The sequence below is a fragment of the Rhinolophus ferrumequinum genome, chromosome 7 (genome assembly GCF_004115265.2).
Source record: "Rhinolophus ferrumequinum isolate MPI-CBG mRhiFer1 chromosome 7, mRhiFer1_v1.p, whole genome shotgun sequence".
NCBI lineage: Eukaryota > Metazoa > Chordata > Mammalia > Chiroptera > Rhinolophidae > Rhinolophus > Rhinolophus ferrumequinum.
The window spans coordinates 9,303,448-9,321,284 of NC_046290.1; the positions used below are offsets into that span (position 1 = coordinate 9,303,448).

Genomic DNA, 17,837 nt, shown 5'->3' on the forward strand with positions numbered 1-17,837 from the left:
CTTTGAGGGCTGAGTATCTACATAAATGATGTGGAATCCCTATGTGCAGGAGATTCGTCTCATGTATTTACTTCTTAAATCATTTATTTATATCAGTATCAACTCATGGATATTTATTTTATACTTTGGGTTACAATTAAGTATTTTTTTTTTTATTCTCTTGCTCAAATTGTCCCAGCTTTGGCCACTGGGAGCTTTTTCAATTGGCTTCTGTGTCCCTTTGACAGACCCCCTTCACTATGTTTTTGGTTAAAATTTTGTTTTGTTTTGAGTTCTTCCTTACTTCTGGCAGAACAAGATGCTCCAGGCTCATCTTGTGTATTTTTTGCCCTAGTCCTAGAATCAGCCACTTTGCCAAGGAGACCTTGTTCCTTTTATGGGAGAATGGTGTTAAAAAAAAAAAGATCTGAATGCCAGGTATGCTTGTTGCTACTGGACTGTTACTTCTAAGCCCAGTTAGCTGACAGAGCAACAAACTCTATGTAAGTGTACTAACCCATGTATCCACACATACCTGTAAATCTTTTTATATATCCATCTGTATCTATGTTAAGCTAAGCCTGAGTTCACATTGATGTCTCCAACTCTAATCCAGAACCATGTGGATCATCCAGCTTCTTCCTCCTGCTTATCTGTAACCTACCTCTTCCAACAGTAATAAAAGGGGTTTCCACCATCCACCATTCATTCATGCGTTAATTTCCATATACATGCAGAGTGGTTTCATCATCCAATTTAAGAAAAACAATGAATCTTGTTTCTGTGTCTCCTTGTTTTCTGCAGCATTGGAGCCTTTAACCTCTGACACACACCCTTCTGACCACTTCTTTTATAGCCACGTCTTAGGCGTTTTGTACCTGATCATTTGTCAAGTGCTGGTTTGACACAGATCTTCCCTAAAGCTGGATGGCACCTACCCCTCATTTCTTTTGGTCTCCCCAGCCCCATCTCCTTCCCCATTCTCTGCATTTTGGTGGAGTCCGGAATCTCATTGTACAGATGAGGAGACTTCCCCTAGGAGTTCAGAGGCTTGCCTCACTCGCCTCCGGGACTGGAGTAGATAACCTGTTTTCACGATCTCGCTCATCATTCAACAACTAGTACAGAATACCGATCACACGGCAGTGCTGGACTCGTGCCCGTTACCCGGCCCCGCGCGCAAGATTAGTAATAAACAGCTCGAGAGCTCAGAGGACGGTGCTCGCCGTGCAGGAGCGAACGCCCAACGTGGGGCGCAACGCCAGGCCTAGAAAGGGCCGCCCCGGCTGGTCAGAGCGTTTCTGCTCCTTTCCAGGGTCGGAGCAACCGGGAGGAAAAGAAGGAGACCGGTTGAACACTCCTGCAATCGCCCGCGGGCTCCTAGGTGCTCGGCGGCCCGGCGCGGCCCCGTCCCTCCCGCAAGGCCCCGCCCCCGGCCAGGCTCCGCCCTCCCACCGAGCTCACGCTCGGGCCCCTGACGATGTTCGCCGGAAATTACCGAAGCCCCTCTTTTTTTCCTTCCTCTCCTTTCCCTGCTCTCCCTTTTCCTTTCACCCGGGTTCCCTCGGCCGTGATTTCCCCCCTCCCCCTCCTTCCTTCTCCATTTGAAATCAAGATGGAGGCTCGCGGCTGCCGCCGGCGCCCGTGATCGCCGAGCTCCCGCCGGCCCCGGGCCCCCGCCCTCGCGACTGCGTGTCCCGCGCGGCTCGCGCTGCTGCCCGAGCTCCGGCCGGCGCCGCGGAGGCCGTGGCTTCGCGCCCCCGCCCCGCGGCCGGCTCGCGGCTCCCGGGCGGAGTCCCCTTCTATGTGGGCGCGCTCCTCGGGCCGAGCCGCCGCCGCCCGCCGCCGCCCCGGGGCTCTGCGTCCGCGCGCCGGGTGCGGGCAGCTGGGCGCTCGGCTCCGCCAGGCCCGGCGCGGAGCGGGCGGCTCGCGGCGCTAGGGGCGCGGGGCCCGAGCCGGGCGCGGCCGCGGGCGCCGCCGCAGCCATGAGCGGCAGCAGCGGCGGCGCCGCCGCCCCCGCCGCGTCCTCTGGCCCCGCCGCCACGACCAGTGCAGCGGGCTCGAGCTGCGGGGGCGGCGCCGGCGAGGGGGCCGAGGAGGCGGCCAAGGACCTGGCCGACATCGCGGCCTTCTTCCGATCCGGTGAGTGCGGCTGCGGCGCTGCGGGTGCGCTCGGCCAACCCTGCCGCGGAGGCGCGGTCCGCGGGCCCCGGCGCGCCCGGTGCTCGCCCGCCAGGCGGGCTCGGCGCGCTCTCGCCCGGGCCACTGCGCCCCGCGCCGGGGCTCCCGGACCTACAACGGCGGGTCCGTGTACCCGCGCAGCTCCTCGCGCCGCGGCTCGGCCTGCACGCCGCCGACCGGCTCTTCCTGCGCCTACCCCTCGTCCCAGGGTAAAATCTCTCGGTCTCCCGCCCCCGGCGGCCACAGCTCCACGGGTTGGGGCGCCGGCTCTTTGTCTCTTTCGCGGGAGGGCAGAAGAGGGGGCGGCGGGGACGGCGAGGGCGGAGGCTCCTGTCCCGGAGGCCGAACGGACGGGGACGGGAGGGCCGGGCCGGGGAAAAGTGGGCTCTTATCTGGGCCGGTCTGGGTGGCCGGCTTGTACCTGGCCCCTCCTCGATCCCCTTAGCATTCGGGTTTCTTAGGTCGGTCCTCCAGCCTGTCACCTCCCCGGCCTCCGTCTACACTTCTGTGAAAGGGGGCAGCCTTGGCACCCACGGCCCCGGGGTGTGCGTGTGTGTGGGACTTGGCCAAGATGAAGCGCGGCGGGCCGGGAGGCGGGTGAGCCATTGTCTCCGGGGGCGGCCCGGGAGGGACATCTGGGAACGTGGTGGCCCTGGGAGGAGGCGTGGGGCGGGCGCTTGCGGAGCATTGCCTGGGTGGCTTGGAGGTGGAGGCAATGCCAGGTGTCTTTCCGGCGAGGAGGGGGTGGCGGTGGGAGAGGCGAGCTTTGCGATGAGGAGGAAGCGTGGGGGGCGTGACAGGGCGTCCTCGGGACCCCAGCGGCAGTGCCTCCTCTTGCCCGGGCGAGAGCCGGTTCCGCGTCCCCGCGCCCAGTCCGGCCTGCTCGTGCGTCCGGGTGGCTGCTAAGGAGCTGGCGGCCGGTGGCCCGGGGCGCAGTGCCCAGCGGGCCAGGCACGGGGAAAGGAGGATGCAGGCTCCGCTCTGGAGAGCGGAGGCGGGCGGGCCAGGTCGGGCCGCGGGCGGCGCAGGGCGTGTGCGGGGTGCTGGTGGCGGCCTCGGGGAGGACGACGGGGCCAGGGATGCTGGGAGGAGCTGCTTGCCATAGGGCGCGCGCCGTAGGTCAGCGGCTCGCGTTTCTCCGTGGCCTCTCTCAAAATCACCACCCCAGCTTCGGTGAAATCAGTTCGGTAATCCGGGTCACAGGAGCAATTTGCAGCGGGAGGGCGATGGTCAGAGGCAGAAGTTAGCAGTATCAGTAGACACCTGGGTTAGCACTGTCTTCCCCTCCATTTCTTGATCTTTGCCAGGCGGGGTTATTTTTGAGTCAGTTTAACAGATTGGCTGTGGCTGGGAGTGACATATGCCGACTCTACAGTGTCAGCTTGGGGGTAATACACTCCTCAGTGCTCCCTCTCCCCGTGAGGTCTTTGCAGAAAGCAAAGGTTTAAGAAACATGAACTCCTTGAAATGTAAGGCCTTTTTCTTTTCTTTCTTTCTTTCTTTCTTTTTTTTTTTTCTTGGTTCACCAAGCCAGATAGAGCAGCCCCGTGGTTACCTCTTCATAGCAGAACTGGGTCGTCTTCCCTTCATGCCCTGAAGCTAAAGTCTAGCCTGTCTGCTCTCTGACTCTAACACCTGTCACGAAAGAATAGATCCTGTGCAGAATTCAGCTCCTCTCTCTTAGAAAGGCTCCTGTGCCCTGCAGATGGAATTTTTGGTGCTTGTGAGACCAGACTTTCTTCTGCCTTTATTATGCATAGTATAGAAATCACTTCTTACGTTCATAAAAGCCCCCAACGACATCAGGTTGGACTGGACGTCCACAGAAGACTTGCTCCCTGTCAGTGTGGCTCTCCCCAGGATTTGTCTGGGGGAGATAAATCTGTTGGTGGCCATGCCTAGGCCCTGGCTCCTTTCATGATCGGTTTGGGGTAGAACCAAGCAATGCTGCTCACTGCTTTGCTCCTTTCTTCCACCCTCCAACATGATTGACATACCGCCCCTCTAATTGTTTGACTTGGCATCAGGAGCCAGAGCGTTACATGTAAGTAGGCAGCAGTTGCGCCTGTCCCATCCTGGGGGTAGTCTGGAATGTCTTTTAAAAGTGCTTTTCCCTCCTTTGGGTAGCTCTGAATCCCTGACCTAGATCCTGGCTGCAGCATCTAGGGCAGTGATGTCTAGCAGAGGGTAGAGAGGGACCGTTCACTCGGGTTGGTGCGGGTGGGATGAGGGGTTTGGACAGTCAGGGCCCACCAAGCAGCAGGACCCTGGGTGGGAGTTTACCTGTTAGATTAGCTCAGGTGGGTGGGTGGGCAGTTTCCATCCAATGCGGAGGGCTGAATGGAGAGGCCAGTCCATCAGTAAAATCAGACATTCTTTCCTAAGATGTAGAAACACAGAAAATAGGTTATCTTTGACTGGGGTGGACAGGTCAGGGTGCGAACATTGTTCCGGGGTGTTTTTGAGCCTGGCACTGAGGGTTGCCCACGTGACCAGACATGGTTGCCTTTCGTTTCTCAACGCTGGGACTCTGCTTCGCCACCTTCTTTTCTTTCCTTCTTTTTCGTTATTGTCTGTCCTGCGTTAAATTTTATGTTTGTAGTCACGCATTGAACACTGGTACCCAGGGTTGGGTGAAAGAAGGAGAAAGACTTCAGCATAATGGGACTTTTAAACAATTAGAGCAGTTCAGGAATAGAACGGGCTGCCATGTGATTTCTCTGTTACTGGAAGTGCTCAAGCAGGGGCACTGTCACCTGCCGAGGTTCTGAGGGGCCTGGGGAGATGGCTCTGGCTGGTTCACTCTCTCAGGTTCTGTGGCTCCCTCTGAGCCCCCAGCACTAACGGTTAGTTATTCTTCACTCTTCTTTGGGTGGTTCTGAGCTTCAGAGCAACGACTGCCTGTCCTCTCGGCTTCGTGGCCACCACTGTCCATGTCACTCCTGACCTCTTGTGCTGTCATTTCATTTTCCACACGCGTCCGGGGTACAGAAACTTCTACTCGTTTTGACAATCCTGATCCGCCTTTTATAGATCTGGCTCTAGCAGGCAGGTCAATTAGTGTTAAATTGGATTGAGCTGAAAAATGTGGTTATTGGGTATTGAAGGGCTGCTGAGATTTCTGCAAGTGTTAGTGAATTTCAGACCTCACTTTTCTCCTTTGCACAGAGCTCAGCACCAAAAAAGATATAGCAGATTTCAAAGCAAAAGCAAAAAAAAAAAAAAAGCAAAAAAAAAGAAAAAGAAAAAAAAGGCATCACAGATGGGAGCTAGTACAGTTTTTTATTATGTTATTTTTTTATTTTACAGAAGGCTTTTAGGGAGGTTGAGTGACTTGCTCAGAGTGGAACTCTGGTACAGGTGGGGTCAGGCCTGGGAAGTGCACTCCCTGCTCTGGTATTCCCTCCTCCCCCCCATGCCTCTCATGGCCAGGACTTCACTTACATTAGTTCTCAACCCCACTGGGACCAATCACTTTTATTGCCTATCTATTTTGGGGCTCTATTCTTGTGGCAATAAATCATTCTTTCAGAGCTCTCTATTTAACCTTGCAAGAGTGTGTGCGTGTGTGGGGGGAGTGCTTACATAAATGCATTATTTTTAACCTGCCTGGCATGTTTTAGGTTGGCATTAAATGAATGTGCAGAGAATAAAGGTTTGTGGTTATACTGAAGCATAGTGGCCTATTGTGCTTCGTTTCTTCCATTATTAAATCTTATTCTGGACTCCTGGCTGTGGCCCTTCTCTTTCCAAGGGATTTGTGAAGAAAGTTGAGTCTGTTACTCTGGGAGGAGCAACATGCATATCTTTCTATGTTTTGATATGACGGTTTCCTCATGGAGTATCAAGGGAAGCTTTTCTTCATACTTATGCTTCTAACACCACTTAAGTAGCGGGCCTTCAAGCTTGCGAGGCTGCTTCCGTGTGTGTTTAGAGCCTGGCAACGTGGGTCTTGGTGAGCACCAGTAATAATTATTGTATTACGAAGTCGGTCCTTGTTACCCGCTGTATTTTGTAAAGGGAAGCTCAAGAAAACATAATTTGATAGTAAATGTTGGTTTCTCCTTTTTCTTCCTTTTGTTTTTTTAAATTAAAGTTTATTGGGGTGACGGTTTCTGCTTTTTCAGTGGCACAGTGAAGCTCAGTTTTAGAGGAAAGCAAAGAGATGGCTAAATCATCCTGGAAGTGACTTTCAAGAAATCAAAGAGCAGTGAAACAGTCATTGACAGAAACTTCACTGAAACCTAAACAGACTTACGGACTTACTGACTGGATGGGCGATGTTGTGTTTTTCCCTTTGCAGTTTAACCGTTCAAGATTCAGATGAAGATTTAAATGAAGCCATTTTAACCATTTAAATAATTAACCAAGATGTAAATGAAGCCAGTGGTTCTGTTCAAAATGAAGCATGTGGTTTAAATATGTTCTTCAAATGTGTATTAAGAATATGTGATTAGGATCGTCTTTTTAGACCTTTTAAATGTTATGATAAATTTGGGATTTGTTTCTGACTGAGTGAGAGATGTGTTTGAAACTGTCATAATCCAAATGAGCTGTATCTGATGTTTATTTTAAGTTTATGTACTTGACTCCTCTACTGAGAAAATAAAATTTTATCTCATATCCTTGGCAGAATTCCAGAGAAAAGTGAAATTCTTAATCAATAGCCACGCTTTACTGCCTAGTAAAATCACTTATATTGAAAGGGATAAATTGTGCTTTACTATAAAAAGCAGTCTTAACATCCCCCTTCATTCCTCCCCAATTCTGTAATGAATTGGTTTTTATTTCCTTAAGTCCATTGTCTTGACACATTTTTAGTGGTGCCACTGGCAGGAACAACAGCTGCTCTGTAGCCAGTGAAGAGATGGATTTGAGTGAGAATCTGCTGTTCTGGTGGAAGGCGGTGGCCGCCCTGACGTTGTTCCTTCTCATTTCTTTCTCTCCTGAGTGTTCAGCTGAGTGGACTCCGGGGAACTGACCGGGGGATGCGTTATTTGTCTTGTGGACCGAGATGCTGTCTTTTATGTCCTTTCGTGCTTCCCAGTCCCATTTAAGCTGATGGCCCAGGCTTGGGACAAGGGGTCAGCAGCGGGGCCAGGTGGTGTGGGACAGACTTCTGTCTCCTGTCCTACTCCAGATTCTGCTGAGCATTCAGCAGAGCAGGGGGCAGGGGGTGAGTATGGACGGGGGTGTCGTCCCAGGAATGCACCGAGGAAGTTCGGCGTTCTGGCTGGTGATGATTCAGCTGAGGCCGTTCTGTAACTGCTGTTGCTGTACCTCTGAACTGAGAGGAAAGAGGCCAAAAGGGGGAAAAAGGCAGGGAAGGGGACAGGGCTCTGCAAGGCGCTGGCTTCTGCTGCCTCCCCTGTGCCCGCGCCTGTGCCCCTGGTGGAGGCGCTGCCCCTCAGGGCCTTTGCCCCCGGGTGCCCAGCCCCCATTTCCCTCCACCTCTGCCAGTTTATGAAGAGGGAATGGAGGTATCTGGCTCAAATTTCCAGTGTAGGCTCCCAGCCTTTCGACATTATTAAGCCTTATGTGCAGATGGATATTCTCATTTACAGGGAATCTTGTTCTCCTGTTTAATGGTTACCAAATCCATAAATAATCATTTTCACTTCTCATTCACTAATGGAAACACCCCGTTTGCTTATTGAATAGTTGTTGCCCTAATTTCCTCTTTTTTGTTCCCTTTCCTTGTAAGGAAGCCCCTTGAAACCCAACCTATTAGTCACCTGACCCCTGGGAAAGGTTCTGTGTCTGGGGCAAGAGTGAGAGTGTGCAGACTTTCCCAGCATGAAGTGGAAGGAGCTGAGCTGGAGGAAGGGTGCAGCTTCTGGGCTTTCTTCATAGTGAGTGGTAATACTTGGTCCAGTGCCAGGTGTGCTGTGGAAAGGTGTAACCTCATCTTCGTGAAAATATGCTTGAGTTTTCGATGACTGAAGATTTGAGTGACCGACCTGCCTGGTTGGGGAGGAGGGTGACGTGGTCTGTAGAGCATGGCTTGTGTTTTGGAAGCATTACCCTGTTTGGGCTTTGTCCGAAATTAGTCCAGCAGTTACACTGACCCTGGGAGCTTTAATGGAAACGTCAGTCGACAAAAAGGAAAGATTCTAGGTCTAGGGTACTTTGGGTTAGTGGTGTCCATGGGAGTTAATCAGGCTTATTTTCTACAGTGTGTAGTCCTCTTACGGGCAGTCTTGGTTTCTCTTAAGGAGTGGTCCCCGCAGGGTCCTGGGAGCTACGTGGACCCGCCCCCCTCTCCCTTCAGTTCCAGACACGAGGTACATGGTGTGCTGCATCTCTCCTGTCCTGCTGCTGGGAGGGGCTGGGGGCTCTTTGCTGTTTGCTGGTGGTGGCAACATTGAAGCGTTGTAGCTCTGAACAGACAAACGGTTACATCCACTCAGCTACTGCTGAGTGAGGGAAGGCAGTGTCAAGAGGCTACACCTACTGTACGGCTCCAGGCGACTTTCTCAAAGACAGAACAGCAGTGAGAGAGCAGATGGGTTGATTGGGAGGAGTTAGCGGGTGGAGAGGCTGTAACTACCAAGGGGCATTTTGGGAGATGATGGAACTGTTTTGTATGCGGGTTGTGGTTGGTGGTCATTGTATGTATCAAAATTCATAGAACTGTATGCCAAAAAAAAAAAAGAAGTCCAGTTTTACTCTGTTAATTTAAAACATAATGTGAAAGAAAGCTAACAACAAACTGGGAGTGAACAGTTACTACGAATCAGACATATAAATATATACATAATAAAAAAGGGCTTCAAATCAGTAAGAAAAACAATCCAAAAAGGAAATAGGCAAATAGACAATTTAAAGAAGTATAAGTGGCCAACAAGTAAATATTCATCCTCATGAGCAGTTCAGGAACCACAAATAAAAACCATGAGTTACCAACAAAACCCAAATCCAATATAAGTCATTTCTCTAGGTAAACTGGAACAAAATTGAGTTATTTTGGAAAGGTTTGAAAGATAATAGCAGTCACCCAGACTGCCCTGTGTGGGACCAAAGTTTCCATAATTTCTAGGGGTAGTCTAGGGAAACTTTAAAGAGAGTTATGGGGAAATAAAAATAAAGGTCCTTTTCTTGGGTTCACTTGGGAGAATCCACATAGTATGTGCTTCAAGCCTGCTGACTTAAAACCAAAACTGTCTTTAGATACGGACAGTCACCATTTTTCCTGCTTCAGATTTTCCCACTCCAGTGCGTTTTGCTGCTGTCCAGATAGAAGAAGGTAGAGAGAGAGTAGTACATGCAGGATGGTCTGCAATGTCTCAACATTCCTGGTGTTAAAAAAAGTATTCCAGGGGTCAGCTGCATCCTGGGGAGTGGGGCTTGTTCCTGAATTAGCTTCTATGTGAGTATCTATTTGCCCTCCGTTCTGGGGTGTTTGTGTATATAATTGACTTTGCAGCTATCTATTTCACACTGTTGATGGTTAATGAACGAATTTATAAAGTGTTAGTCCCCCCTCACACCACTTAACATTCATAACCATAAAATAAAGCTAGTCTTGAGGAAAACAAATCAAATTTAAAAGTACAATCCTCGAGTATTTTTAGATAGTGTTTCTTGCCCCCCATGTATGCACATATATGTGTGGATCTTAAAAGTCATAGAACGCCCCACTTTGGAATAGGTTGTTTCAGTACAAGAAGGAACAGATGAATATATCAGAGACTAATATTTGAAATCTACTTTAAAAGAACCCATGTGTCCTAGTTTATATGAAGTCACATGTATAAATGACATGTCTACTTTAGGGCAGAATGTTTTAATTTGGAAATTATACATATGAAATGTCTGTAAGAGGTTGGTGAAAACAGTATGTATATAAAATCATTTTCCATCATTTATTCCTTTTGCTTCACTTCCTCTTCTTACATTGACCTATGTCTTCAAGGATTCCTTCTTTCTTGTCACTGGTTTTGAACACCACGGCTGCAAAGCCTATGGGAGGGCGCTCCTGGGTGATTTGGATTCTGCAAGTTGTACAATTCCTTACTTGCATTTACTTTTAGTTAATCCTTGTTCTGCATGACAGATGTGTTAGGATGTGCAGGAGTAACATACACATTTTATTTGTTTTTGGATAACTATTAACTTTTAAATGACAAGGGCCAAGAAGTACAATCCCTCTATTATTTATTCTGAAGGTACACACAGTTATTGGGAAACAATACTTTGACTAGAATGTTATTACAAGTATTTTTACTTAACTAGTCTCACTCACACAATAACATCTCTAAAGTTTAAATTGTTTGATATTTTGGCATCCAAATACCTGGAATAAATTTCTCATTAGTCTAGTACTAGGCAAATAGATGTTTCTTGTTTTAGGTAGCTTTTTTTTTTAAAAAAAAAAAATTCATGATTAGAAATTCTTTCCATCCCTCACTCCCCTTTCTAGGACCACAGCGATGACAGCTGGCATGCAAAGGACCATTATCAGCTCGAACAACCAGATCACACAGAGGCAGCATATATCTCACACTTTTATTTTAGAGTTGTTTCACCTCTGTCTACATTTTGTTGCGCTTGTCCTAATGTGTCTTGGGTTCAGGAGCCCTGAGAGCCAGTGCTAATTTGGCGGTTTCCAGGCCATACATTTTCATCACGTGACAATTCAGTCCACATGTCCCCTGGTAGGTTGCCTCTGCGAGAGGCTTCATGTGCAGTCATTACGTTTTAGCATTTTGTTAGCTGGTCAGTGTACGCGTTCCTTTCCCGATGTTTAACTGCAGTCCCTGAGATGCAGCATGGCAGCGTTCATTGTGGGGAGGTTCCCTCCTTCCTGGCATTGCTTATTAGGTGCCGCCTCACCTCCGCTGCTTGCCTGACTTAGTGAAAGGTTCAGCCTATTTGTGAGATGGGACCTGTCCCCTGAGCCACACACATCGCTGGAAACCTTTGACTGTAAACCTTTTTTTGCAGGGTTGACGGGGGATCACTGTAAATTTCCTGTGACAGCTTGCAGTGTGGACATGGGGGTGTTTTTTGGGAAGCTAGGGTGACTGGCCCGTGGCTCTCCCCTGCTGTCTTGTTCTAATCTTGATCTTTAGCAGCTGCTTCCAGAGCAGAGTGAGAGGCCAGAATGCCCAATCGTCAGGGGTCGGATAACACCTTTGGAATTAGAAGAAGTTCATCCAGAAAGTAATCACCTGCTTGTAAGGTCATAGGATGAGATATGAGATAGCTTGTTTATTTTCTCCAAATGTCATTAATGCTAGTCCTGTCCTCCAAGAGAGCCTGGGGAAGTCTTTCTCTTAACTGTTACCTGCACTGCGGACACCGCTGGCTGCCATCTGAGTGCCTCTGACTCTACCTACTGTGCAGGTGTTTCTCTTGTAAAATCAAACCGCCGCTTGCAGCAGGCAGTGCTGTTCTGTATTAGGATGAAGATCCGGGCCGCTAGTAAGGCCATGACCTGCCCCGACTAAACTGCTTGAATGGCCTGATGTGGAATTGAAACCCAAGGCTGCCACCGCCCAGAGCCCCCTGCCCTGCCGGTCCCAATGGAGAGAGAATAGAAATGACACTCAGCGTCCCGCAAGGTCCAATGTTGTGATTGTCAGATCTTTAAAATTGGATACGTGTATCCATCTTTGTGTGTTGAGGATGTAAGTTATAATTTACAAGTCTCACACCAAACAAAACTTGAGTGGAAGATTCCAGGATACAGCAAGCATTTTTCTGATGTTGGTCCAGGCCCTATAATTTCCTTTCTATGCCTTTAACTCTTCGCACCTGATTAAAAACCGATGCTCCTTTTTACATAAACAACCCTAGTAAGCCCAGCTTTCCAGCCGAGGCGGAGGCAGGGTGAGCCCTGGGAGGGGTCGGGGTGGGGATGTGGCCCTGCGGCCTGAGCGTGGGAGAGGTCTCTGTGGCGGTCAAGGCTGGTTGTGAGCAGCTGAGAGACGCTGCCAGGGAGGGACGTTTTTCAGCCCTGTGTGTGACACCGAAGGATTACCAGGGCCTCCTTTCTAATTTAGGAGGGGAACGGGTGGGGGAGTGGGGAGGGGTGGGAGGCTGCTAAGCGGCTCTTTTGGGGACGGTTTTATAAGGTGGGTGTGGTAACTCCTGGGTTCTCTCTATAGAGCTGCTTTGGTGGAGCCGCTCATTTCTTTGCTGTTAATCACTGAAACGCAGTTGATGATGTGTTATCAGGGGGAACAGGGTTATTTCTCACTGTCCTCTTTTAGCGACGTATCTCTTGGGCGTGTGTTCTGGGTTTTTCTATTTGTGGGGTGCATTTTCGTCAGTTACAGCTCCTCCGACCCCCGTCACCTTGGTAGCCTGATTTATGGGATGCTTGCTCAGGTTTATCTCCACATGGACCTCCGGCATCATTACCACACGAGGAACGTGGTCTGCTTTTGTGTGTCTCTGAGGACGTCCGCGTCTACCTCAGGCTTTTTAATGTTTCAGTCAGAGAACGAGTGAAATGCTGGCATCTTGGGTGTAGGCCTTATATATAACCAGAAGGTTTATCACGCTCTAAAAGCATACACTTTCTGTTTCCTTCTGGTTTGTTCAAGGAGGTTCCATAAGTTTCATGGTTTTTTCCTTTGTTGTTATTAAAATTTTGCTTTTTAAAAATTTATGGAATTAAAAGAGTACGATTGGCCTGTGTTTAATGTAAGATTTTGGGTTGCCTTTGACATTACTGTTTTAGTTTATCTTTGGTTTTAAACTATCAAAGGAGATACAAAGCTCAAATTCATATAACTTAGTTGAATTGAGATTTCACTGTATTTTGGCTGGTGCATTGATTTATGTCTTTATTGTTGATTACATTTAAGGTTTGTTGGGTGTTCTTTTTTTTTTTTTTTTGGCTGAGGGGCCAGGTAAGCTTGTTCTGAAAAGCCAGAACTCATGTTCAGAGAAGCAGGGATGCCCCCCTTGTTACCGCTGCAGCACACGTGGTGACCTCCCCTCCCCTCCCTCTGGAGGTACTGGAGCTCACACACGTGTATGTGTATACGTATCTTACATAATAGAATTTACATATTATTTTGTTTCTGAACCATTTGAGAGTAAGTCCCAGAGGCGATGGTACCCTCACGTCTAAATGGAGGTTCAATATGTATTTTCTAAGAGCAAGGACATTCTTTTACATAATGATCCAAATCATGAAATTAATTTTGGTACAATGTTACTAAGTCTACTGACTTTAATAAAATTTTACCAGTTGTTCCAGAAACGTCCTTTTGGGCAGTTAAAAACTATTTGTGGTCCAGGATTCCATCCAGGACCACATATTGCATTTAGTTGTTATGTCTCCAGTTTTCTTCAATTTGGAACATTTTCCCAGTCTGCCTTGATATTTTTGAAGATTACAGTGAATTCTTTTGAAGACCATCACTCAGTTTGGGTTGTGTGATCCTCGTGAACGGATTCAGGCCGTCCATTTCTGGTAGAAGGGCCTTGTCCTCCCCGAGTGTCCTGTCAGGGACGCCGCTGTCAGCTGCCCCAGTGTGGGATGCTCATTTTAGTCCTTTGGTCCAGTGGCGACGACCAGGTTTCTCCACTGCATTTTCCCTTGTAATTAGTTAGCGTTTTGTGGGGAGATAATTTGAGACTCAGGCGTACATAAAATCCTGTCCTTTCCTGACTTTAATCTATTGATGATATTTGCCTGAATCAGTGATTACTCTGATGGTTGCGAAATGGTGATTTTTTTTTTAACTTTGTTGTTCCTTCTGTGTTTCACTGGTTTTCTACCCTGAGGAAGAGCTTTTCCTCCAGCCCTACTTACTTATTGATGTAAGCATGGCCTCATGGATTCCTATTTTACTCAGCGGGTTATAATTCTTTGCTGTCATTATTTAGCTTGATGCTCAAATTGTCCAAGATTTGGTCAGTGAGAGTCTTTTCAGACTCTCTGCTTTATCTTTTGTGATCTTTCCCCATCATTGTTTTTTGAGCAATTTCTTATTTTCTGACGTATAAGATGTTCTAGGTTTATGTTTTACTTTTCTTGCTCCAGCCCTAGAATCAGCCATTTCTCCAAGGAGCCCTGATTCATTAGCACAGAACAGTGTTTAGAAACACAATCCAGCCTCATTGCTACAGAGGTGTCATTGCTTCTAGAACTTCAGTGGACAGAGCTGGGACATGTGGTATGTGTGTGTATACATGCATTTATATAGATGCACACTTGTGTCCATAATTTCACGTGAACACATACTGCTGTCTCTTCCTGCACTTACCTGTGTGTAATCAAACCCAGGAGTTTATACTCATGCCTTCAATTTTACTCCAGACCACAGGGTGCATGTTAGTCTGCCCTTCTCCATATCTGTAACTCCCTTTTCTGATGGTGAAGGCTCCCTCTGTCCTCAGTATCTTTATGTATTTATTCAATCCTCGAATAATCAGAAACTAGTTTCAAAATGCTAACCTGTACCACCGCGATAAACCAACCTACATCTTCCAGTTTAAACTGTTCCAATCAGCAGTTAGTGGTCAGCTTCTGTTTAGCTCAGTGCCTTGTCGGTTAGTCATCCAAAGAAAACCGAGGAAGTAACGTGCTGGAACTCCCCAGAGGCATGTTTAAGAGAAGACCTGCCAGACTCCTTCAGCGGCTCACTTGCTGGTGATGTTGAAGCTCACATTTGAAAAACAAGGGGTTGCCAAAAAAGTAAGATTAATTTCCAATAAGTGCAGTTTATAAAGATGACACCGGTTGTGGGAAAAGGTTGACCATGTTCATCTGAAGGTACTCATTTCTGGAAGAAAAAGACAAGTGTTGAGATCATGCGTGAATGATGAGACGCAGGAGACGGCCTGGGAGTGGGAGTGCGTGCCATAGGACCAGGATGGGCGGGACGCCTTTTTCTCCGGAGTCCGTTACGTTCTGTGAGTCGGGAAGGAACTGAGTTTGTGTGTTGGAGTAAGTCATGAGTCATGACTTGAGAGACTCATGCTTGATGCCTTTCGTTGACTAAATGTTTCTTCTCAGAAACCACCTGCAGTGAATTTAACACAGCGGTGTGGTTTCTGCGTTAGTGCGGGGTTTCTGGGAAGCGTGCATGTGCACGCAGTTCTAGAAATCCCGGAGCGGTGGGTGGAGATCTTGCGTTACAGGCAAAGTAGGTATTTGCCCTTCAGTGTTTTTCGATACTAAATGATGACATAGAACATAGGCCCTTGATTTTGGGAGACAGTCTTCCAAAGGTCATATATTGTGTTCTGTATTTTCTGTAAGCTTGTTAGGTCATGTTCTGGAGAATTTGGCCTCTGTACTTCTAGAAGCCCTTTGTACAACTAGACATTTTAGCAGGAAGAGGAGTTGCAACTTTCTTATTAATATTTTAAGGGGGGGAAAGGCTTTTGATATTTAGAAAATTGGGAGAGTAAAAGGTGGTGACGAGGGGGACCCTCTGGGGAAAGTCTTGGGATGACGATGTTCTGGGATTAGCCAGTGGTGATGGTTGCACAACCTTGTTAGGGTACTAAAGACCTGTGAACTGTGCACTTTGAAAGGGTGAATTTTATAGCATGTAAGTTATATGTTAATCAGAAAGGAAAGGTCATGGCTACATTGGCAACATTTCAGGTTCTTAAACAGCTTCATTTACTGAGAGCTTACTATGCACCAGCTACTAATTTTTGTAGCCCCCTGCAGGGTAGGCGGTGACATCTAATTTTATAGGAGAGGAAGGGAGCTCAGAAAGGTTTTGTAACTTGCTGCAGATCAGCAGCTGTTAGGGGCGACGAGGATGCCACGTGCACAGTGGTTTTCTCCCCACGTGGGTGTCCTGGGTGGAAACAGGGCTTTGCCTGCCTCCTGCTGTGCAGTGCCTGTCACACTGAGGTCCCTGACACCCTTAGGAAGCTTTCTACTTTGTTCTGGTGTTAGGGAGAAAAAACAACAACGTCCTGTTTGAGAAAGGGCATTGTGGACAAGGTCTGATTGGGCTTCAGGGGTGAGCTGATGGTATATTTGGTAATTTCTTAGAAAACTTCAGATTAACTATCCCATTGAAAATTTTAGGATGTCTCAGTCTCAAAAAGAAAAGGACAAATAGGTGGTGCTTCCCAATAGGTGGTGTATTTGGGGACAGCGAAGGGCAGATCTGAAATGGTTCCAACTGATAAACCTTCCATCTTCCTATTAAATATTCTGGGAAAGGTGAAGTGAAGGCAAGGCTGTGCTGTTTGCCTACTGAAAATGGTCTTGATCTCAGGAATAGCAGCCAGGGTTCTGCTGCTGTGAGTTCTGTGAGTTCCTGAGCATTGGTGTCAGCTCTGCTCGCTTGCAAACGTGACCGAGACATAGAGTGTGTGGTAGACTCTGAGACAGAAACTATGTTGATTTGCATAACATCACATATGCTCTGTTGCAAGAATTTTCATTGTGCCTGTTTTAGAATTGAGTTGACACTTCATACAGAGTATTTTAGCTTCACTCAAAAGGAGACGTCTCAGAAAGAAGAATTCATGTGGCTTTGAAATGACTCTTGGGCATGGTCCCTGAAGGAAACGAACCACTGATGACTTTTGTTCTTTGTGGCGTTTGGAAACCTTTTCCCCTGAATATATATATTGAAAGCATGTAAAGCAGGTTGGGGTTTTGTCAGCTGTAGAGCATGCTTGCGAAGGGACCGAGAGCCTTCCTGCTGGTTGGTGACCTTTTTATGATGTTGGATCTGTCATCTTTGTTTCTCAGTTTCAAATGCCCAGCCCAGAATTGCTTAGCACTTGAAGTGATTTTCATCTTCAAAGGACTTTATGGGCATTATTTAATATACATGACACTGTATAATGAATGAGCTGTTTATCCTTTGAGCACCGTCAATACACCAGGTGCCATACAGCTGGAGAAGACAAAAATAATATTCTGGCCAGTGGGAATTTATAGTCCAAAGAGACAGGAGGATTAGGCAGATTCTCTCTCGGCCTCTTTTAAAAATGTGCTGGGGAATTCTGTAGAAACTAAAATTATAAGAGGTGATCAGCCAGCTCACGTCCACCTCACTGAAATTGTTCTCAAGGTGAAAATAAAATGTGAGGTGCTCTTAGAAAGACAAAGTATATTAGTTCTCATTTGTCTCACATTTATTGATGCATGCAGTCTTTTTCCTGTGTCACAGACTAGGGCAGAGTCATTTCCAGTCCCGTTTCTGCCATCCCCAAATCCTCTTTTTTGATGATGCTTTGTAAACAAGGCCACATGTGAGTCACAAAGGCGAATTTCTGAGTTTCAGACCTGGTCAGTTTATCTGTCTCTGCTGGTCTGGCCTCTGTCATGCGGGGTCTCAGCTCCTGCTCCCCGCACAAGAACCGAGGACATGGTGAGGCCAAAAAGGAACAGCCACAGAACCATAGACAGGAGTCATACCACTATATTCTCGCTGGGGGCTGGGCTGGAGACACAGGAAACAGGATCCACACGATCCGCAACCTGCCGTCCGCTTTTCTGCTCACCAACCAACAACCAACACAGTCACGGCAGTTATATTAGTGGCCAATGGCTAACCGGTAACAAGAGGCTGGCAACACTGATGGCAACTAGTCACAGCTGACGACCGTCTACTACCCGAGCCAGCACCTTTCCACGTGAGGCCGAGAGCCTGGACACTGCTCTCTGGGACTCTGTCCCCACAGCCTCAATGGAGGGAAGCTTCTGGACCTCTTCCCCCGTCAGCCTCTCAGGC

At 48.0% G+C, this 17,837-nt stretch overlaps 1 protein-coding gene across 1 annotated transcript in view; it reads left to right on the forward strand.

Annotated features, from left to right (window-relative positions):
- The first annotated feature begins 1,964 nt into the window (after window positions 1-1,964).
- TRIO (trio Rho guanine nucleotide exchange factor) overlaps window positions 1,965-17,837 on the forward strand; it is a 320,251-nt gene continuing 304,378 nt past the window's right edge. The window contains exon 1 of the mRNA XM_033110550.1: window positions 1,965-2,121. Coding sequence (XP_032966441.1) covers window positions 1,965-2,121 — 157 coding nt within the window. The remainder of the gene's footprint in view (window positions 2,122-17,837) is intronic.